The 24,512-nt window shown below is 41.3% G+C and overlaps 1 protein-coding gene across 4 annotated transcripts in view; it reads left to right on the top strand.

The window, feature by feature from the left end:
• LOC135104258 (breast cancer type 2 susceptibility protein-like) overlaps positions 1-24,512 on the top strand; it is a 315,255-nt gene that overhangs the window by 186,753 nt on the left and 103,990 nt on the right. For 3 of the 4 annotated variants that reach the window (XM_064011445.1, XM_064011444.1, XM_064011446.1), the window contains exon 12: positions 172-293. The exons of the other annotated variant lie outside the window; for it this stretch is intronic. In XM_064011445.1, coding sequence (XP_063867515.1) covers positions 172-293 — 122 coding nt within the window. The remainder of the gene's footprint in view (positions 1-171; positions 294-24,512) is intronic. 4 annotated transcript variants of the gene reach the window in all.

The raw sequence follows: 24,512 nt of genomic DNA, 5'->3' as shown, positions 1-24,512 counted from the left end.
GAAATTTCATGGATGTGAAATCAAGAATGAATTTCCCTTGCACCAGAACAAGTATGTAGGGAACAATTAATTGATTGGGATTGCCTTTATTCTTACCAATAGAAATAACATAAATAGAAATAGAAATAAAATTGCTGAAATGAGTTACAGAGTGCTACCATTTCCTTTTAGGTGCTGTGGTGGACAAAGCCATGTGCCAGCTGATCAAAAACAAAAGAGTGGAGGTGGGCACCAAGCTGGTTCTCCATGGTTCAGAGCTGGTTGGTACCACCTGTCCATGCCATCCCTTGAAGGTAGAGTCTTGTTGATAGATTTATGTTAATTTCTATTTAATTAATTAATTAATTTATTTATTGTTGGGGACCCCCAAAAGTTAATTGGAAAAGTGTTGATTTTCTTCTTTTAAAACAGTTTAGGGTGTAGAAAGGGGAAAGCTAGAAACAACCTGAGTGTTTAAGTGTTTACAAATGAAAGAGAGAAGATATTGATTAACTCTTGCATTTGCAAGGTAAACAGATCAAGGATGAGTAAGTAAAAATCCTGTGCAATGGGATTGCAGGAGAGATGTGTTTGTTATTACACATATTAGAACCCATAATTCATAGTTATTGCTTAATCTCCTCATTCATACAGCAAGCATACAGAAATATACTACCAGCCATTCATGGAATAAAAAAAAAACATGAATTACCCCCTTCCCATTTTCTGTGATGTTACCTACAGCCCATTCTCTTAAGAGAAAAGTAGACGATTCTGGTCTTTCTTGTTGTGGCAGGATATGGAAATCTTTTTGCAGCTACAGGGAGGTCCTGTCACATGAGAAACTGTGACTGATCAGTGCTTGGATGTGTTACAGTGTTACTGCTGGAGTGGTATGGTGTGTTTGTGTTTGTTGTGTTTGTGACTAACCATGTGGTGTATAGATTGTTCCTTATTTTGTCTCCCAAGTACTAACTATGCCTCCCAAGCAGTCAGTGAGTTCCTATGGAAGTCCCAGCAGTAAGGATAAGTGAGGTAGAGTACCAGTAATATTCGTAAAGAAGGTAGAAATTGTTAAGAGGCACAAGGTCAGTGTTGAGTGAGTTACCCTTCCTGGTGCATTAACTATGTATGAGTGTTATGCTTACTTTATGTGTTTGATTAATGTGAAATCATGTTCTTTGTATGCTGTTGTATCTTACAGGTTGTTTAATCGACAGTTCTATAATATAGACACGTTTGTTGCATTTGGTATCATGTGTTTTAGCTTGAAAACTTACCTTTGACAACTGTCACAGAACCTAAACCACTTTTTTTACCATTAATTGTGTGTTTTGTTATATGAGGATTTGCTATACAAATGGAACCTAAATGCTCATATCATTGGTACCTCTCACCTTTAATATTTTGTCGGATTTCTCTTCCTCTTTAGGCAACTCTGGAGTCACTTGGGTACAGACAAAGGAAGGTTTTGGAGGGGGGAAGTTTCCTGTCAATCCCAAATATTTTGGATGTAGGTGATGATCTTGGGCACTGTGGATGTTTCAAGGTGCTGTAACCAGTGCTTTATCAAGCTTCTAAGTTTTCATTGGGTTTTAACTTGAGACCATTACCTGGCCAGTCTTTGATGTACTCAATGAACACCTGCTCAAACCATTTATATGTCAGTTGTAGTGTGAGCTGTTGCTTCATCCTGCATAAATATTTTATTTTGGCAGGTTGTGAAACAATCCTCCCAGTGGTCAACAAAAAGTTCAAGATATGTGACTTGTTCACTGTGAGATTCTTATGCAACACTAATTTTCCCAGTGCCATAGTACCCAAATGGTCCCCACACCATCACAATATCTGGGTGTTTTACAATCCCCTCAGTATATTTAGGGAGATAAGGAACACAACCTCACCTTCCTTCCTCAGATACCAGTCACTGTGAAAGTATCCTTATCAAACAACAGAACTGTTTTCCACTTTTTTTTGTGTTCCAAGCTAAGCAATCTTTTGCAAGATTGTTAAAAGGGGCTTTTTTTTTGGGTGCATGATACTGAAATTTAAGGTTGTTCTGGAGGCATTTCTGTATTTTGTGCACTGGTACATTCTGAAAGAACCTGGGGGTTCTTTTCCTTTAGTTCTTTTGCTCTGATGTTCAATGTCCACATGACACTTCAGCACCTTCTGAGTCTTAACTGAAGTGACATGAGGCCTCCCTGGCTTCTTTTGAAGGGATAGATCAGCACCACTGAACACTATGCAGTGCCATGCCTGTGGTAGTGGCTATTTTTTTGTTTTCTTTTCTCCCAAGGCTCAGGAATGTTATAGCTACAATGCACTCCTTAGCTCTTTTCTTGGTGTCATTATCACACATGAGATACAGAAGTAATATTTGGTCAAGCAAAAAAAAATTACAGGGTATGCTTACAATTTCAGAGGAAACTGGTCACTATGAAGTCCCAGCTAACACTGATAGAAACTTGATGAGTCACTCATGCATAACTATCTCAGACCACTGCTGCCACACCAATAGAGTCGGTGGATTTGAATCAAGTTTTTAGTGGCTGGTTTGTTTTGTGACCAAAGTGATAGCGTGGCATGTTTCACACCATCATTTTGGGGCACTGACTGTACATAGCAACACCTACTGATGGAAGGGACAGGAGACAAGAGCCATTAGAACAGATGTGTAGAGTTGTAGTAGTGGGTGTGCAGTAATGTCAAAAATAAGGTCCTGCCCAGCACTGAGCAGCCAGCCTTGGACCGTGGTGTGGAGCCCCTAAGAGACTACTGAAGAGAGGAAACCTAGGGCCCAGTGGGGAAGTTTTCTCTAGAGTGAGAAAGGAGGGGGGAGTGACCCAGAGGGTAGCAAAGAAGAGGCCTTTGTCTACAAAATAGGGTGTGGCTTGTATTGGTAGGAGACCATGAAGTGGTCCCTTACACTGTTGGATGAGGGAGGGAGTGGAGGGCATGGCTGCTAGGGGTGGAAGCAAGTTTGGTATAGGCATGGACAAGGAGTGTGGAACATTGTTGTGACAATGAGGATAGGGAGAACTCTGCCTGAAGGGCTATGACTGGGGAGGACTTAAATCTTCCTAAAGCAATGTAGAGGACTGAGTTATGAATAACTTTCAATTTTGGAATAAAGAAACCTTACATCCATAGTCTAAGCAATTCAGGATATTACATGAGCATCTGTCATATGAGAAACTGATGATACAATATGTGTAAATTAGTGACTATTTTCTTTATGTGAATGCAAAATTTATATGAGCTCCAGTTCAAATGTGATTCAGCAAAGTGAAATATTTCTTAAATCCACATTATAAGTTGCCTGATGTGGGTATGTATAATGTGACAAATAATGATGCCAGTGGTGTTTGTGGTGTGTTGTGGGGTAAAGAAACTTGGCCACTGCATACCAAACTTTACTCAGTTTAAATCTAGGGTACAACCTAGGTAAAAAAAACATGGCACTTCTAAGGAATACTGAATAACTGTGACATATGGGTAAATGTAAATAAACAATATATACATAACCTAAATAAATAAATGTGAGACACCAACAGGTCATGTACTGACACCAAGCCTTCACATTCCGCCAGTCTCAAAACATACACAAGTATGAAAAGCCTCCCTGGTAAAGTATGAAAACGTCACAGTGATCAACTAGGTAAACATACAAAACTCCTAATATAACATGGTGCTAACGATTTGTGGTCACCACCAAAGTTTATGAAGGGTGTCATGTCACCTCAGTAATGGTAAATTACCACAATGTCAATGTACATATGATTGGTAGGCTACTTGTAGTATGTGAGGATGTGAGGGATTGCATTACATTATTCCATCACTGCATGATCAGTAGGCTATTGTAATTGGCATGTGATTGAGTATGTAATGGCTTTTTCTATTGATTTTCATAGACACTATTTATAAACAGTTCTGAATCACTTTAGAAGTGAGGTTCAGGGTGGTATTCTCCGAAGCAGGATTCCAGGCACAATCCTACATCACACTGACTACACTGAAATAATGAGTTTGTATTGTGCTTCCAAGGTTGTCTTGTTGTGTGGCTACATACGTATCCAGTGGCTAGATTAAGGTTTGAAGTACACACTGTGTGTTTTCTGTCAGGTTCACTTAACAAAATAAAAGTTTATAATTTTTTAAAGTTGCTGCTGTAAATTCACTGCAGTGACATTGAGCATGGGTATGCAAGATGCTATAGATTCATGGCATTGGCACTGAGCAGGTTAAATCTCAGGTCTTTTAAATGTAAACAACCTCAGTTTTAATATAGAAGGAATGAAGGTAGTACTGTGTGGTTTTCACAGAAAGCAGAGAACATTTTAAGGGTATCAGTGGAGGAGGCAGTAGACACCTGCCAAAACGATAATTACCCCCAGTGAGGTCTAAAGCACTGTTCAGGGGGTGCTGTGAACTTATCATTAAACCCAGCTGTGACCTCACTGAACGTTTCCCTTTGTGTCTCACAACACAAGGGGGCAGTCACAGCCTGCCCTCTAAAGACAACTCTCTTCCTCCACACAAAACTACAAGCACCTAATAACACACACACCCTTCACTCAAAAATTTTAAAATCATCATGGCGACTCCTACACCAGCCTTGGAGTCCAAATCTGGGGAGGGGACCATAAATGTCCCCAGGTCGGACTGCCTTTCTGTTGACGACCCTAAGTGTCTTGACAGCCCCCTCAACTTTTTCTTCATTAACTTCTGCAACATTCGTGGTCTAAGATCTAATTTTCAATCTGTAGAACACCACCTCTCCTCTTCTAAACCTCATCTTCTTTTCCTCACTGAAACTCAGGTGTCTGAGGCAACTGACAGTAGCCCCTTTTCTCTTCCCTCCTACTTTCTCTATCCTCATTTTCGATCCAAAGCTGGATGCTGCGTTTATGTGCGCAATGACTTAACCTGCTCTCGTGCCCACGCTCTTGAATCTTCCGAGTTTTCCACCATCTGGCTACAACTACAGAGTCACTCTCATACTAAATTTATCTGTGCTGTATACCTCTCACCTAACTCCTCTGACTATAAGAAATTCTTTGACTACTTAACTTCCAAAGTGGAGCACATTCTGACCCTCTTCCCTTTTGCAGAGATCTCCATTCTTGGAGACTTCAATGTTCACCACCAGCTTTGGCTTTCCTCTCCCTTCACTGACCATCCTGGTTAACTAGCCTACAACTTTGCTATCCTCCATGACCTAGAGCAATTGGTGCAACACCCTACTCGTATTCCTGACCGTCTTGGAGATACGCCCAACATTCTTGACCTTTTCCTGACCTCTAATCCTTCTGCTTATGCTGTCACCCTTTCTTCTATGTTGGGCTCCTCCGATCACAATCTCATATCTTTATCTTCTCCTATCACTCCAATCCCTCCTCAGGATCCCCCTAAGCGAAGGTGCCTCTGGCGTTTTGCCTCTGCTAGTTGGGGGGACCTGAGGAGATATTTTGCTGATTTTCCTTGGAATGACTACTGCTTCCGTGTCAGAGACCCATCTTTGTGTGCTGAGCACATAACAGAAGTGATAGTGTCTGGCATGGAGGCATACATTCCTCACTCTTTTCTCGTCCTAAACCTTCTAAACCTTGGTTTAACACAGCTTGTTCTTGTGCTATACATGATAGAGAGGTGGCCCACAAAAGGTACTTAAGCCTTCCATCACCAGAATCTCATGCACTTTATATTTCTGCCTGGAACCATGCCAAGTCTGTTCTCCAACTAGCCAAAAACTCCTTCATTAACAGAAAATGTCAAAACCTTTCAAGATCTAACTCCCCTCGTGATTTCTGGCATCTAGCCAAAAATATCTCCAATAACTTTGCTTCTTCTTCTTTCCCTCCTCTATTTCAACCAGATGGCACCACTGCTATCACATCTATTTCTAAAGCTGAAGTCTTTGCTCAAACCTTTGCTAAAAACTCTACCTTGGACGATTCTGGGCTTGTTCCTCCCTCTCCTCCACCCTCTGACTACTTCATGCCACGTATTAAAATTCTTCGCAATGATGTTTTCCATGCCCTCGCTGGCCTAAACCCTCGGAAGGCTTATGGACCTGATGGGGTCCCTCCTATTGTTCTCCGAAAATGTGCCTCCGTGCTTGCACCTTGCCTAGTCAAACTCTTTCAGCTCTGTCTGTCAACATCTACCTTTCCTTCTTGCTGGAAGTTTGCCTACATTCAACCTATTCCTAAAAAGGGTGACTGTTCAAATCCCTCAAACTACTTTCCTATTGCTTTAATTTCCTGCCTATCTAAAGTTTTTGAATCTATCCTCAACAGGAAGATTCTTAAACATCTATCACTTCACAACCTTCTATCTGATCGCCAGTATGGATTCCGTCAAGGGCGCTCTACTGGTGATCTTCTGGCTTTCCTTACTGAGTCTTGGTCATCCTCTTTTAGAGATTTTGGTGAAACTTTTGCTGTTGCCTTGGACATATCAAAAGCTTTTGATAGAGTCTGGCACAAATCTTTGATTTCCAAACTACCCTCCTACGGTTTCTATCCTTCTCTCTGTAACTTCATCTCAAGTTTCCTTTCTGACCGTTCTATTAGTGCTGTGGTAGACGGTCACTGTTCTTCTCCTAAATCTATTAACAGTGGTGTTCCTCAGGGTTCTGTCCTGTCACCCACTCTCCTTATTATTCATTAATGATCTTCTAAACCAAACTTCTTGTCCTATCCACTCCTACGCTGATGATACCACCCTGCACTTTTCCACATCTTTTCATAGACATCCAACCCTTCAGGAGGTAAACATATCACGCAGGGAAGCCACAGAACGCCTGACTTCTGATCTATCTAAAATTTCTGATTGGGGCAGAGCAAACTTGGTATTGTTCAATGCCTCAAAAACTCAATTCCTCCATCTATCAATTCGACACAACCTTCCAGACAACTATCCCCTCTTCTTCAATGACACTCAACTGTCCCCCTCTTCTACACTGAACATCCTCAGTCTGTCCTTTACTTATAATCTGAACTGGAAACTTCACATCTCATCTCTAGCTAAAACAGCTTCTATGAAGTTAGGTGTTCTGAGACGTCTCCGCCAGTTTTTCTCACCCCCCCAGCTGCTAACTCTGTACAAGGGCCTTATCCTTCCATATATGGAGTATGCTTCACATGTCTGGGGGGGTTCCACTCATACTGCTCTTCTAGACAGGGTGGAATCAAAAGCTTTTCGTCTCATCAACTCCTCTCCTCTAACTGACTGTCTTCAGCCTCTCTCTCACCGCCGCAATGTTGCATATCTAGCTGTCTTCTACCGCTATTTTCATGCTAACTGCTCTTCTGATCTTGCTAACTGCATGCCTCCCCTCCTTCCGCAGCCTCGCTGCACAAGACTTTCTTCTTTCTCTCACCCTTATTCTGTCCACCTTTCTAACGCAAGAGTTAACCAGTATTCTCAACCATTCATCCCTTTTTCTGGTAAACTCTGGAACTCCCTGCCTGCTTCTGTATTTCCACCTTCCTATGACTTGAATTCCTTCAAGAGGGAGGTTTCAAGACACTTATTCATCAATTTTTGACCACTGCTTTGACCCTTTTATGGGACTGGCATTTCAGTGGGCAGTTTTTTTTATTAGATTTTTGTTGCCCTTGGCCAGTGTCCTTCCTACATAAAAAAAAAAAAAAAAAAATTCATAACTCATTTTTGAAGTATGAGTAAAAAAAATGAATTTTTCTGTGATACCTCTTAAAGTAGATAGAAAAGCCCTTTGGGATTTTTCTCAAATGTTATGGCATCAGAATATAGATGGAAAGAATAAAGGGTTTTTATTGGGATGCAGGTATGCGAATGAAGGTGAAAGATCTTAGTGAGTTTTGCTATTTGAGTAGGAATGGGAGAGGGAAGTGTGATGTCTCCCTTTTTTCCTTCTCCTCCTTCTCTTCCTTTTCTTTCTCCTCCTCCTCCTCTTCTTCCTTCTCTTACCAGGGGGATGGGGAATATTCCAGAGGGCATAACAGCTGCATTTCCTTTGTACTAATAGCCAGTAAGTCTGTGATTTTCTGTGATTTTCTCCCCTCCTGTCCTGTGCTCATGCCCCTCCCAGGAGAGTGTCCCCATGGTGGAGAACCACTGCTCTAATCACACCTTTTTTACTTATATTTCTTTCAACTCCCCCCCCTTTCTCTCTCTCTCTCTCTCTCTCTCTCTCTCTCTCTCTCTCTCTCTCTCTCTCTCTCTCTCTCTCTCTCTCTCTCTCTCTCTCTCTCTCTCTCTCTCTCTCTCTCTCTCTCTCTCTCTCTCTCTCTCTCTCTCTCTCTCTCTCTCTCTCTCTCTCTCTCTCTCTCTCCACTTTTTTTTTCCATAAATCTACTTGTTTTTTACAATTATTATAAGGAAATACAATTCAGGGGATCTTGTCATAGCTCAAATATCCCTATAATTATGGATACATCTCACGGTTATCAAGTAATTAATATTCCATTGTGTGCACTATTTTATTTTGTGTTTTTTTTTTATAGATATAGTATGTGAGGATTATGTTAAAACTTATATTCATTAGTGACACTTCAAATTTTTGTGCACGCTGATAAGCTGGATATGGGGGAGGGCGCCATTTTCACTGCACTGCAATGAAGAGATTAAGAAGTGAAGTCACTGAGACACCTACAAATACTATTGGTACCTTTTGTGTGAAGTTGCAGTAAACTAAGCAGGACTGCCATTACAACTGGATGTTACTTATGCACATCTGTTGTTGAATCAGTGTTTGTTACCTGTTTCTTTTCTTACCATCTCATATACAAATCCTTCCTTATAGATTTCAAATTATTTCTCCCATTTTCTTCAGCTTCCTCTTTGCACTGTAAACTGTGGTCCAGTTATTTTGTTATTTTTTTCTGTAATTAAACTATTGTACTTTTACTTCTGTTCTTTGTAAGTACCTCATAGCATGATTGCTCTTAGCCCATGGATATTCCATCTCAAAATAATAATAATAATTAATAATTGATGGTTTATTGATCAAGAAAGCTTTACAAAGTCATTTATAAAACGTCATGTCTTGATTTACAACAAGTGCGTATCTATTTAGGTAGCTACATGAAAGGTAAAATAAGCTCAAGAAGCTGCTAAAATAAATATAAAACATGTACATAGGTATTTACAAGGCATTGAGTTTAGAGACAATATATGGTATTGGAGAGTTCTGGTATCTTGAGGTCCTACACCTTACTGACTGCAAGAGTTGACTACCTCTCCTTGTTTCCCTACCATGGACATCATGCAAGGTCTGTGGCAACATATTTCTGAGCTCGGGTGAGTTGAGCAGTCCCCGTCCAAAATTTATTGTTGCTGCTTCTCGTCGCTTGTGTAATGATTCTGTACCAAGTAATTGCAATGCATGGTTGTAGTTCAGATAGGCCTCACCCAATATGATTCTAAAGCAACGCTTTTGAAGTTTTTCAAGTGAATTATGCTGTGCACGCGTGAGACCTGGGTGCCATACAGGTGCAGCATATTCTAGGACAGTTCTTATGTACCATGTGTATAGTATGAACATTACATTTGGACTAAAAGAAAATTGTCTTGCTCGATATAGGATAAAAAGGAGACTGCTAGCTCTACTGACAATGTGAGTGATATGATCGTTCCAAGTAAGATCTGAATTAATGTGAACCCCAAGTAGCTTGCAAGAGTGTACTATCGGGAGTTCGTATCCATTTAATTTAAGTAGTGGGAAGACGATAGGTCTTTTGGGTGGGCACACAATCATTACTTCACATTTAAGGGGGTTTGGGCACATCTTAATAACTTCACAATCCCGAGCTAATTTATCCAAGGTATTTTGCATTGTGAAAGTTACTGTATTTTCTACATCAACTATTTCCATTATAGTTAAATCATCAACATATTTGACATGAATTGGGGAATTTCTGCATAGTCTGTTAATAACAGCCAAGAAAATAATGGGACCAAGACGTGTCCCCTGAGGTACTCCACATGTTGTTATATCATAATCAGAAATAATATCATCATATCTAACCCTATGTTTTCTGTTTGATAAAAAGTTTGCCACAAACATGAGCAATGAAGGTCTACATCCTAATAAAAATAGTTCTGTTAAAGCTACAGTATGGTCAATATAATCAAATGCTTTTTTAAAATCAATCAAAACAATATGTGCTATTTTCTTAGGTACATCAAGGCCCTTTAAAACTGAGTTTAAAAGCATGACTAGACAGTGACTGGTAGATTTACCTTTAAGGTCTCCATACTGAAATGGGTCTAAATTGGGACGAATGTCTTCTAATACCAACACAGCTACATACCCTTCCAATATTTTGCCCAAGTCCGGTGTGAGTGACAATGGTCGTAAATCTCCTAGCTGGGAAATTACCTTTTTCTTGGGTAAAGCTACTATTGTCGCTTCTTTCCATCTACTGGGAAAGATGCCATTGCTCAGACAAAGGTTGTATACATAAGTGAGGGGTAGGCTAATTTCATAGGCAAATTCCCTAATGGGCCTCTTTGGTAATGATCCAGGTGGAGAAGCTTTTGTAATCTTAAGTTGTTTTAATGATTTGTACACACTGATACGATCTATTGAAGTGGTGTCACTGATTGGTAAAAAACTAGGTAGTTGTGAATGGTCAAGTGATGGGAGGGTTGTGCATATATTGGTAAAATGTTGCTTGATTTTTTCTCCAATAATCTGAGTATCTAAATGATCTAAAAAAGACATATTCAATAAGTTCTTGTCCTTTGTTAAATAGTAGATGGCATCACCTTACCTCTAAATTTGTGTTTTCCAATGTCTTTTATATTAATAGACTATCAATTTTCAGTTTCAATAAAGTGGTTCCCCAAGAGTCATCACTTCCCTCAATGTACCACTGCTTCCAGCACTCTTCTTTATAATTGCAATCCATCATCATTATGTACTATGTTACTCTTTTTTAGCAATTCCTGCAAACACTTATAAATATATCCATTATCATTTTTCTTGTAATCTTCTTTGCTCTAAGTATTGGTCCTTTATGGCATATATATCATTATCTAATTCCTCCTTCTTCCTCTCTTTTATTTCTAGGGTTTTTTGGCTTCTGCCAGGTTCTTTCCTTACTCATGTCCATCTACCTTCAGCTCTTTGGAGTGCAGATGTGCCCCCACTACCACCAGTTGCATGTTGATGGTTATGGAAAGATTTATGGAGTTCTGTACAAATACTTTCAAGGTAGATTAGACAGTGTGAAGCAGAAGGCAACTACAATCTGAGCAAGACAGATTTCCATTTCATGTCGTATGTACTCTGAATATATTTGTATAGCACCACAGAAGTCTTTCCATAATCAACATATCCTCCTCAACCAAGAATATAATTTTCCTTTCTTTTCTGTTCACTTTCTTTTCTAAGTTACATTTCCATATGTTAATCATTTAGTCTTTACTATGTCACTTAATTTATTTTCAAGCAGTCCCACTGTGTCAGTTTTCTTGTTTTTAATATAGTTATTGAATTCTGTCAATGCCTTTATAATAATACAATTCACACATATATGTGATGTTCTCCATTTTTCATTTCCCATGTTGTTGCTGTTGTTATTGAGGGTTACGATGATCCTGAAGATAGGTATGATCCCAGGTGCAAGCCATGAGGTGATCACAGGCAGGATAGTTGACCTGTTTTCTTTAGGAAGGCACAATTCAGGTAGATAATTGCAATTTGTTTGAGGGAGTCAACACCCACTGCCACCAGTAGGATGGGCAGGTCGAAGATGTTGATCCCAAGGGTTATTAGTTGGTTGCAAAGTACAACACAATGGGAATAGAAATGAGAGCATTGTAGGAGGAAGTGTTCATTAGTTTCCTCAACTGTGGGGCACCAGGGGCAGTATGGATGTGTTGAGCATGGCAGATTAAGGCCAACATCTATCACTCAGGACTGTCTCTTTACTCATGGCTGTGGGGAGGAGTCCCTCTGGTAGAGTCCCATGGATGTGGAGTGGAGGGCATCACTGAGTGAAGAGTTCCGTGATGAATGGCAGAAATGGGTTATGATTTGTTTGGCAGAGTGGAGTGTGAGTGGGAGGGGGGGTGATGTTGAAATGTGACAAGACCATCTTTGCCACAGTATCCATAACCTCATTACCTCTGATGCCACAGTGGGAAGGCACCCACTTGAAGGTGATGTCCCACCCTTCATTGAAGAGACAGAGGAAGGAGTGCTGGATGGATTGGACAATCGGAGTGGCAGAACATGGATCTCAGGAGAGGATAAGGAAGAGGAATGAGTGCAAGTCTGTGTAGATCAGTGCCTTGGTCTTTTGTTAGGTGTGAGGATAGATCGGAGCTGGAGAAAAGCAAATAGTTCTGTTGTGAGAACGTCAGTGGTATGAGGGAGTCTCCACATCCTGCAGATAGTATTGCTGGGGTCATGTATAGCAGCCATTGAGGAGGGGTTATGACTTTTAGATCCATCATTATATATCTTTAGGTGATGATGGTAGAATGAGTGATCAAGTTATTGGAAGTGCACTGCTGCTAAGCCACTAGCTGTGAGTTTAGGAGAATGACCAGGAATGTGGAAGGCAAACTTGTGAGAAGTGTCCAGCCATGGAGGGAAAGATGAGATGAGGTTGATTGGCTGTGGAGGCAGATGTGGGAGTTGAAGGGTGTGCAGTAAGAGTAGTGCTCACACCAGCAGAGGTTGGTGTGCACCAGGAAACCAAGTAGGGGCTTGCTGGTCTACCCCAGAGGTGAAATATAGTGTAACAAGTGGATGAGAGGGAGGCAGGCCTTGTATCCTGTGGTGTTGAAAGAAAAGCTACCACATCCAAGAGCAAGCTACAGTCTCCACCCACTATCTTCATGGGCGGCAAGGCAGTCCCTTATGTCACCACGCACAACTTCCTGGGGTGCACCTGGATTACCCCCATCTCTCAAGGGCCAACCATATGGACTACCTCTGCATCTCCTGCAACAAATGCCTTGATGTAATGGAATGCACAATTGGCATCTGTTTGGGAGCTAAGACCTGCTCCTCCACTACTACTGAACCACCATCAGGGCCAAGATTCAATATGGTTGCTACATTTATGGATCAGTAGCACAATCCACCCTGGCTAAACTTCATTCTATCCAAAATGCTCCTCTGAGGATCTCCATGAGGGCCATGAAATCCTCCCCAGTCATTTTCTGCATGCTGAGATTGGTATTCCTCCTCTGCCCATTCACATGCCTCTGAGGAGGCAGGCCTTAGAACCTGTGGTGTTGTTGGCACAGCAGTATTTTCCTGTGGGTGGACAGAGGAGGAATACCACTCTCAGCATGCAGAAAAATGACTGGGGGGATTTCATGGCCACCATGGAGATACTCAGAGGAACATTTTGAATAGGGTCAAGTTTAGCCAGGATGGATTGTGCTACGGATCCATAGATGCAGCAACCATATTATATCTTGGCCCCGACAGTGGTTCAGTAGTAGTGGAGTAGCAGGTCTTAGTTGGCTTCCAAATGGATACCAATTGCACATTTCATTACATCAAGGTGTTTGTTGCAGGAGATGCAGAGGTAGTCTATGTAGTTGGCCCATGAGAGATGGGGGCAGTCTAGGTGCACCCCAGGAAGGTGTGCATGGTGACATAAGATAGTGGGTGGAGATGGTAGCTTTTCTTGGTGAAGCACATGAGAGTGCTTTTAGGGATGCTAATTGTGACCCCCAAGGCAGTGGCCCATTCTTTCAATATAGTGGCAGCCTTCTGCAGGTGAATTTGTGCCAGACCCAGTGTGGGTGCATGACTGATGATTGTAATAGCATTAGCATAGAGTAAAAGTGGGAGTGAGGTGAGATTTAGAGGTTGGAGAGGAGGACATTAAAAAGGACAGGGCTGAGGATGGATTGCAGAGAAACTCCACACCAGATGTCATGAGGAGAATCATAGGGAGGCACCTACAGCCACCTGGAAGGAGTGGTTGGTGAGGAAGTCTTGGATTTAAGCAAGGGTGGTGCCAGTGATGCCCATCAATGCCAACTTGTGTAAGATTCCCTTGTGTGGTACCAAGACAAATGCTCCCTCTATGTTGAGAAAGAGCTGTTATGACCTGGCATTGGCAGTAAGAATTGCAGATGTGGTATTCTATCTAGCCCAGCACATCAGCGGTACTTTGACGGGGACAAAAACCACACTGCTCCAGTCCTAATCGGTGGGTGTCTTCCAGCCACCAGGTGAGGTGGGAGCACACCATCCTCTCCAGCAGCTTACTAACACAAGAGAGGAAAGCAGTGGGCTTGTAGGCTGATGGGAGTATGGGGGTCTTTCCCGGGTTTTGGGATGGGGATAATAACAGTTGATTTCCAGTTAGTTGGGAAGTCCCCAGATTGCCAGTTGGAGTTGTAGATTTGTAGGAGGCAGGTGCATAAAGGTTGTGTGAAGTGGATAAGGAACTCAAGGAATTTTGTCAAGACCCAGCACTTTATCTGGCTTAAGTGTGGAGAGTGCTGAGGTCATCTCATGTTGTGTGAATTGTTGAGTGAGTGATGGGAGGCCTGAAAAGGATAGAGTCCTCTCAATATCCTGGGTTAGAGTTGGAGGTAGGCAGAGAGGGGATAGGTATGCTGATCCTATGGTGAAAGTGTCATGCCAGGCTTTCTATTTTCTCTGTGTCTGATAGTGAGGCTGAAGTGCTGTTGTAGAGCGGAATGATGTAACTTTGTTCTGACCTCCATGGAATGGAGGAAGGTCCAGGTCCTTTTGGTAGAGGAAGAATAGGAAAGAGAGGAGCAGTGGGTGTCCCATGGATTCCTTCTTGCCTTGAGAATGGTCTTGGCACTGATGGCATCTAAGTGGCAGTATGCTTAACCAGCTTGCACCATTGGTTCCATGCCCAGTGGTGACCCTGGACAGCCTGTGGACAGGTTGTGTCTCACCAAGGTTTCTGAGGTCAGTGGGGTTTGTGGTGGGTGATAAGGGTGAAGCCTGTTATGCCTGCCTCTCTCAGCATCTCAGTGAATGGTAAAGTGGAAGTTTCCAGGGAAAGATGGGAGATAGCAAAAATTTGTGGGAAGTGCAGCTTCATACCTGTTCCAGCCATAAGGTGTGAGTTTCCAACATGGCACGCAGCCAAGGTGTTTTGTTAATGACTGTTTGGTCTGTGTTGTTAAAGTTGGATGAGTGTGTGTGTGTGTGTGTGTGTGTGAACACCTGATTTGAAGCAGGTGATGCCAGTACAAGGGGGGGGGGGGGAAGGGAAGATTGACAGGCCATGAGGGTGGCTGGCAGATTGGAGCTGACTGTCTGTCTTGCCTACACTTATTCTGCTCCTTAGTGGTAGAACTGTTTCTTGCTGAGCCCCAGCTAGGACGTGGTGTGCTGTGGAGGGAAGTTCCTGCAGCACCTTGGGAGGAAGACATGGCTCAAGGGCAACAGAGCAAGGCAGCTGTGGGTTGTGGAGAGCTGGTGGAAGCTTCATGAGACCACACCAAGATGAGGAGGACATGGCTGAGCTGGCTGGAGATGGTGACCAGAGTACATGGTAGTGTCACTGCTGCAGTGATCATCATGTACCTGCCCTATTGTTATCTACCTGTGATCACCTTATCTCACTGCACAACAATAAACTGCACTAGGAAAAGTGTCTTTAATTTTTCAAGCTATCTAGGCACAATGTCTGAAAATGAAGACTCCCTGGACCTGAAGCTCACACTAGAGTATGATGGCAGTGAAAAACAATCGGTGGTGGAATAGCTTGAGAAGCTTGAACTTGTCTGCAAGCTTAGTGGCATCAGTGACTTGATGAGTGTGATTCCTCTTGGTCTCTCTGGAGGAGCCTTCATTTTTTACTTTCAGCTGGTTGAGGTGGACAGGAAGAGGACTGTAAAAATCAAGGAGACACTTTTGGCTGCTTTCATGGTCAACCCATATGTGACCTATGAAATGTTCATCTCCAGGAAACTTCAGTCAGGGGAATCTCCAGATGTGTTCATGGCTGAACTCCAGTGGCTGGCATCTCTCTTTGGTGGAGTGTCAGAGCAGGGCCTGGTGTGTGCCTTTGTCACTGGCCTCCCAGACAGTGTTTGCTAGCTCCTAAAGCTGATGTGTGCATGGACACTCTTACTTTGGATTAACTACTCACTTGAGCTAGGGCCGTGATAAGGGATGATACAACCATCGATGTGCCGTAAGTGTGTTTCGGAGGCAGAGGTGCTAGTGGTGTAGGTCAAGTTGCTGCCTCCAGTCAGCGGTGCTATATGTGTAATGGACATAATCATCTTGCAAAGGACTGATTAGCTCATCATTGGGATTCTTGTCCAGGTGGAAATCGGAAAAGTGTTTCATGTGCCCCAAGGTGTGGTGTTCATTGCTGTCATTGTTGTGTCCTTGGGCATATTGCTTCTGCATGCACAAGAAATGAGAATGGAGATGGGGACGTCAGCACCAGTCTCCTTTCTGGACAGTCAGTGAATAAGCACTGCTATGACTTCCAGATGACCACCCTACCAATGTGGAAGGGTTAAAGGTGATGAAATAACTGTCTCCTCCACCACACCCTTGGCATTGGTACTGGCTGACCATTGCCACCAAGCACAGCAGACAGATAATCTGCAGGTGTTTATGGAGTGTCCTATCATGAGGCACCCTAGGCAGTAAAAGAGGGATAGGAGAATGGGACAAGGCCTGTAGTTGAGCTGCAGGATGGAAATTTTGGTGGGGATAGAACCTCTCACTTTGAGACGTAGCCATCTCCCAATGTCATGACAGGTATTGGGGAGGAAGTCAAGTCACCTCAACCACCCCACCACTGTCCAAGACCCAGAATCTAGCCTGAATGTTTGCAAGTGTGATGTCTTCTGCAAGATTTTTGTTGCCCTTGGCCAGTGTCCTTCCTACATAAAAAAAAAAAAAAGTGGCCCCACCTTGGTGTAGTTATAGTCACTTGTCCCTTCTGGCTCTCCTGCAAATAATCTCCCACTCACCCAGTCTGAAGATGGAATGTTGTAGGAAGGGGCACCCTGGGAATGTCATGGATCCATGCCACTACAATTAGCAATGAGCTGTTGCCAAGTGAGTGAGTTTTCCCCCTCTAAGATGTACTTGCTGAGAGGAGGCTCAGTCATCAGGAGTGCTGAGGGTCTTCTCAGGGGTGGCATTGAAGGGTGGGTTGGATAGGGTTTGTTTATTGGTCAGAAGGGTAGGGAGGTCACTATTGGCTATATCGATTACCTCCATGATCTCACTACCGCCATATATTGAACCCAGGCAGCCAGCCAGGTGGCTACTTACACACTCTTGTGTAGCACAGCACAATGTTGTATACTTCAATCAGCACTAAGGAGTGAAGGGGAGGATGAGAACAATGCACTGATGAAAGGAGAGAAGATCACGGTAGCTGGCCCCAGATGTCTTTGCTACCGTGTTGACGGTCTGAATTATTGTGGAAAATTATTTTTCATATAGAATTTGATTAAGTACATATTCAAGAGGTTGCCATTTATTAGTATTGTAAGCAAAAGGCTGTTTTAATGTGCTACCACAGAAATGTAGAAACTTCAAGGGTCCTTAATTTACACCAATCTCAACCTGTGCCAATTTGTAGTTACGTAAACTCCCCTTTGTTGAATTTTTTTACTTAAAAAAAATTCAGTGCTTTACCAATGCTGAGGGAGCAGCATGCCCTCCAATACTCTCATATCTTACTTTTACACTACACCAAACATTTTTTTTACAAATTCAATAAAGAAAGAAAGAAAAAAAAAAAAAAAAAAAAAAAAAATATATATATATATATATATATATATATATATATATATATATATATATATATATATATATATATATATATATATATATATATATATATATATATATATATATATATATATATATATATATATATATATATATATATATATATATATATATATATATATATATATATATATATATATATATATATATATATATATATATATATATATATATATATATATATATATATATATATATATATATATATATATATATATATATATATGATATGTATTACATTTTGATAAAAAAATAAAAATAATTAAAAGGACTAGTTGATGAGTGTGGCAGAAAAATGTCTCCATGCACTGATAGACCAACAGAGGTAGTGTTGTTCAGCCTCAGTTAGGCGCCGTTTAGGCTGATTTTGGCATGCCGTAATTTGATTTGCAGCGCAGTTTAAGAACAAAACTCTAGTATAACCTGAAAATGCCCTGTATAATTAATATAAATAACTTACTTTATGTAGTATAGTAGTATAATAACAAGAAATGGTCATATGAGAAAATGCACAAACTACAAATGGTGTACAAAATGTTCTTGTGCCTGACTGTATTTCTAATTCAGACAGAGCAAACTTAGTTGCCCCAAAACCCAATTCTTCCTTCTATCAAGTTGACACAACATTCCAGACAACAATACCATCTTCTCCGATGGCACTCAATTTCCTCTACAGTGAATGTCCTCTGTCTGACCTTTATTAATAATCTAAATTGGAAACTTCACATCTCATCCCTAGCTACAACAGCTTTTATGAAGTTAGTCATTCTGAGATATCTCCACTAGTTTTTCTCAGATCCCCGCTCTTCCCCTCCAAGCTGTTAACTCTTTACAAGAACCTTATCCATCCATGTATGGAGTACCCTTCATATATATTAGGGGATTTCATTCACACAGCTCTTCTAGAAAGGGTGGAATCTAAACATATTTTCTTATAAACTCCTCTCCTCTAACTGACTGTCTTCATCTTGTCTCTTTACCACAGTGTTGCACCTTTCTCACCATTTTCACACAAACTACTCTTCTAATCATGCTAACTGCATGCCTCTCCTCCTTTTGGGGCCTGGCTGTACAAGACTTTCATTCCTATTCTGTCCACTTCTCTAAGGGTGCATCCGCATGGTCAAACACTGTCCTTCAAACACCCACTGTTACTAGATAGCAATAGGAAGACGAAAGGAGTGCTGATGATGTCAGAAGCGAGCACCAAGGGGTGTAATGGACACTGCCTGTGTTCATAATTCCTGAACTTTGGACAATGTCTGGTGGGACAGAGGTGTGGAAGTATGACATTGCCAGGCACATGATGAACAAAGTCACTTTTGGGTCCATCCACATATACAGTAGAACCTTGGTTTTCAAATATAATTTGTTCCTGAATGCCATTTGAAATCCAGAATGTTTGAAAACTAAAACTATTATCCCCATAGGAATCAATGTAAAATAGATTAATCCATTCTCAGACACCAGTCCACCATGTCTTATTGGGTAATGACTGACACTCCCACTGCTAAGATGACTGCTCCACATCTCCAACTTTGAAATTTTTTATCCAGAAAGGATGTATTGAATGAACTTAGTGACACAGAACTCATCAAAATTTATTGTTTAGACCATGCAGGCATTCTCTTTGTCACTGATCAAGTGAAGGAAGCCTTACAGAGTGACACAGAAAGGAGCAACCCACTCACTGCCAAAATGAAGGTGATCATAACAGTGGGAAAATGCAGTTGTGCAGTAATGATGGTCCCCAAATGGTGCCAAATGTTACAATATTTCCACACTAGCAGATGAAATTCCATGATATGGTAACCCTGGTTCTTCATCAGGATCACACTTATTTCAAAGATTGAGTTACTGTCTTACCCCCTGTGCCTTTCATACAAATATATAAGGATGAAGGAAATATTTAGAGAAACTATAAATTAGTAATAAATATGAGTTTCTGCTACATCTTGTAGTATTTGAATTTAAGTAACTTTGTTCGAAAACTGAGTTATTCGGAAAGGGAGGTGTTTGGTAACCGAGGTTCTACTGTAGTTTCTAAAGTCAAATTCACAATCAATTTGCAGTTCATGTAAAATGATTGTATGGGTTCCCCTTTCACTTCATCTTTATAAGCAGTCTTTGCACCATTCCCATCTTCTCTCCTCCTTGCCCGCACATATAGACCAGTGTCCTTGACTAGTATTGTAGGAAAACTATGTGAAAGAGCAATAAAGGAAAGATGGATGGAACACTTGGAAAGAGATAAAGTTTTAGTAAATTGTCAATTTGGATTTAGGAGGGGAAGATCATGCTCCATGAATTTATTGTCCTTTTATTCAAGTGTAGTCGATATTGTACAGGAGAGAGACAGATGAGTGGATGGTGTCTACTTAGACTTGAAGAAAGCATTTGACAAAGTACCACACCAAAGATTGCTATGGAAGATAAAGAAAATTATGGAAAAACTGAAGGAAGACTGTTGGAGTGGATGGAGGATTATCTGGATGATAGAGAGATGAAAACTGTAATACAAGACCAAAATTCATCTTGGCTGTAAGTAACTAATGGTAACAGGGGGTCAGTGTTGAGACCGATAATGTTTGTAATATATGTGAACGACATAAATGAAGAAATAGACTTATTTGCGGATGATGCTGAGCTGATGAGAAGGGTAGAAAATGTAAATGACTGTATGATACTGCAAGATGATTTAAATAAGATAAATAGATGGAGTAAATCTTGGCAAATGGAATTCAATTTAAGTAAATGTAAAGTAATGGAATTTGGTAAGAGTAAGAAAAGAATACAATATCATTATGAGATGGAAGGCATGAAGTTAAAGAAGTCAAAAGAGGAAGTGGATTTGGGAGTAACAGTTACTGAAAATTTGCCTTCAGACAGACACACTGATAAAATTGTTGGAGAGGCAATGAATTTGCTAAAAAAGTAAGAATGGCTTTCTCATATTTGGATGAAGGAATGATAAAAAAAGTTGTTGATTTCCATGAAAAGACCAAGATTGGAATATGCGGCAGTGGTGTGGTCACCTCATACAAAGATAAATATTGTAAAATTAGAAAGAGCAGTCTGTAAGATGGTTCCAGAGTTCAGTAAGTCAACCTATGAAGAGAGATTAAAAATGTTGGAAATTCCTACCCTTGAAAATAGGAGAGAGAGAGGAGATTTAATAAACATCTATAGAATGATAAATAGTATGGAAATTGTGGACAAAAAATGTTTTATAAATTTAGACACACAGAGTACAAGGGGACACAGTAAGAAGTTGAAGAAAGTTAACTGTAGAAAAGACATTAAGAAGTATAGTTTTCCTCATAGAAGTGTGAACAAATGGAATGATCTCAGTGAAGACGTTGTCAATGCTGTAACTGTCCATGCTTTTAAGACCAAAATTGGATAGATATAGAGACAGGATACTATGAGATTACTCCCCTTCCGTAAATCACAACTAGGTAAATACATAGTGCAGCAATTATCATGCTGCATAATGCAGTTTTCTTGGTTTTGTCTTTTATCTTATTGTGAACCATAGTTATGATGTACCTCACTAGACATCAGTAACAACCACCTGTCTCCCAAGCCCACACTAACAATGACTTAAATACCTGTGTGTTGCCAGCAGACATCAGTTTCAAACATTGCTTTTCTTTGCCTGGTGAATGGGGGTAGAAATTATGGTTTACAACCTCATCTGGGGAGGGGACCATAAATGTCCCCAGATTGGACTGCATTTCTGTCGACGACCTTAAGTGTCTTGACACCCCCCTCAACTTTTTCTTCATTAACTTCTGCAACATTTGCGGTTTAAGATCTAATTTTCAGTCTGTAGAACACCACCTCTCCTCTTCTAAACCTCATCTTCTTTTCCTCACTGAAACTCAGGTGTCTGAGGCAACTGACAGTAGCACCTTTTCTGTTCCCTCCTACTTTCTCTATCCTCATTTTCAATCCAAAGCTGGATGCTGCATTTATGTGCACAATGACTTAACCTGCTCTTGTGCCCATGCTCTTGAATCTTCCGTGTTTTCCACCATCTGGCTACGACTACAGAGTCACTCTCATACTAAATTTATCTGTGCTGTATACCTCTCACCTAACTCCTCTGACTTTAAGAAATTCTTTGACTACTTAACTTTCAAAGTGGAGCACATTCTGACCCTCTTCCCTTTTGCAGAGATCTCCATTCTTAGAGACTTCAATGTTCACCACCAGCTTTGGCTTTCCTCTTCCTTCACTGACCATCCTGGTTAACTAGCCTACAACTTTGCTATCCTCCATGACCTAGAGCAATTGGTGCAACACCCTACTTGTATTCCTGACTGTCTTGGAGATATGCCCAACATTCTTGACCTTTTTCCTGACCTCTTATCCTTCTGCATATGCTGTCGCCCTTTCTTCTCCGTTGGGCTCCTCCGATCACAATTTCATATCTTTATCTTGTCCTATTGCTCCAATCCCTCCTCAGGATCCCCCTAAGCGAAAGTGCCTCTGGCGTTTTGCCTCTGCTAGTTGGGGGGACCTGAGGAGGTACAGTAAAATCCCTCTTATCCGGCATCAACGGGACCGCCGACATGCCGGATACTTGAATATTGCCGGATACTTGAATAGAAGTGAAATTATGTCCACAATCACCACCCTACACTCACGCATCTTACCATTACAAAGATCAGCTGATCTTAATCAGCAGCTGATCTGATCAGCTGCTTAAGTGTAAGCACAACACGCTTCCTCTTTTCTACAACTTTAGGCATGATGAAGGCGTCAGGCGATAAACAGTGCACACACGGGACTGAGTCACTGAGTAAACACAGTGCAGTGGACTGCGGGTGGCACGAAGCAGTGCGCTCTGGTGCTGAGGGGACAAAGTATGCCTTGCGCGGGAATTTTAATCGATTTCATGAGTACACATTGATTTTTTATTGATTTTAAGGCTCGGGGAAAAATGTGCCGGATACTTGAAGCTGCTGGATACTCGAATGCTGGATGAGAGGGATTTTACTGTATTTTACTGATTTTCCTTGGAATGACTACTGCTTCCGTGTCAGAGACCCATCTTTGTGTGCTGAGCGCATAACAGAGGTGATAGTGTCTGGCATGGAGGCGTACATTCCTCACTCTTTTTCTCGTCCTAAACCTTCTAAACTTTGGTTTAACACAGCTTGTTCTTGTGCTATACATGATAGAGAGGTGGCCCACAAAAGGTAGTTAAGCCTTCCATCACCAGAATCTCATGCACTTTATATTTCTCCCCGGAACCATGCCAAGTCTGTTCTCTAACTAGCCAAAAACTCCTTCATTAACAGAAAATGTCAAAACTTTTGAAGATCTAACTCCCCTCATGACTTCTGGCATCTAGCTAAAAATATCTCCAATAACTTTGCTTCTTCTTCTTTCCCTCCTTTTTTTCAACCAGATGGCACCACTGCTATCACATCTATTTCTAAAGCTGAACTCTTCACTCAAACCTCTGCTAAAAACTCTACTTTGGACGATTCTGGGCTTGTTCCTCCCTCTCCTCCACCCTCTCACTACTTCATACCACCTATTAAAATTCTTCGCAATGATGTTTTCCTTGCCCTCGCTGCCTTAAACTCTCGGAAGGCTTATGGATCTGATGGGGTCCCTCCTATTGTTCTCCGAAACTGTGCCTCCATGCTTGCACCTTGCCTAGTCAAACTCTTTCACCTCTGTCAACATCTACCTTTTCTTCTTGCTGGAAGTTTGCCTACCTTCAACCTGTTCCTAAAAAGGGTGACCATTCTAATCCATCAAACTACCATCCTATTGCTTTAATTTCTTGCCTATCTAAAGTTTTTGAATTTATCCTCAACAGGAAGAATCTTAAACATCTATCACTTCACAACCTATCTGATTGCCAGTATGGGTTCTGTCAAGGCCACTCTACTGATGATCTTCTGGCTTTCCTTACTGAATCTTGGTCATCCTCTTTTAGAGATTTTGGTGAAACTTTTGCTGTTGCCTTGGACATATCAAAAGCTTTTGATAGAGTCTGGCACAAAGCTTTGATTTCCAAACTACCCTCCTACGGTTTCTATCCTTCTCTCTGTAACTTCATCTCAAGTTTCTTTTCTGACTGTTCTATTGCTGCTGTGGTAGACGGTCACTGTTCTTCTCCTAAATCTATTAACAGTGGTGTTCTTCAGGATTCTGTCCTGTCACCCACTCTCTTCTTATTATTCATTAATGATCTTCTAAACCAAACTTCTTGTCTTATCCACTCCTATGCTGATGATACCACCCTGCATTTTTCCACGTCTTTTCATAGACGTCCAACCCTTCAGGAGGCAAACATTTCATGCAGGGAAGCCACAGAACGCTTGACTTCTGATCTTTCTAAAATTTCTGATTGGGGCAGATGCAAACTTGGTATTGTTCAATGTCTCAAAAACTCAATTCCTCCATCTATTAACTCGACACAACCTTCCAGACAACTATCCCCTCTTCTTCAATGACACTCAACTGTCCCCCTCTTCTACACTGAACATCCTCAGTCTGTCCTTTACTTATAATATGAACTGGAAACTTCGTATCTCATCTCTAGCTAAAACAGCTTCTATGAAGTTAGGTGTTCTGAGACGTCTCCGCCAGTTTTCTCACCTCCCCAGCTGCCAACTCTGTATAAGGGCCTTATCCATCCATGTATGGAGTATGCTTCACATGTCTTGGGGGGTTCCACTCATACTGCTCTTCTAGACAGGGTGGAATCAAAAGCTTTTCGTCTCATCAA

Source organism: Scylla paramamosain, chromosome 10 (genome assembly GCF_035594125.1).
Source record: "Scylla paramamosain isolate STU-SP2022 chromosome 10, ASM3559412v1, whole genome shotgun sequence".
Classification (NCBI taxonomy): domain Eukaryota; kingdom Metazoa; phylum Arthropoda; class Malacostraca; order Decapoda; family Portunidae; genus Scylla; species Scylla paramamosain.
The sequence above is the reverse complement of the archived record's forward strand: the minus strand, read 5'-3'. Positions and strand labels throughout refer to the sequence as shown.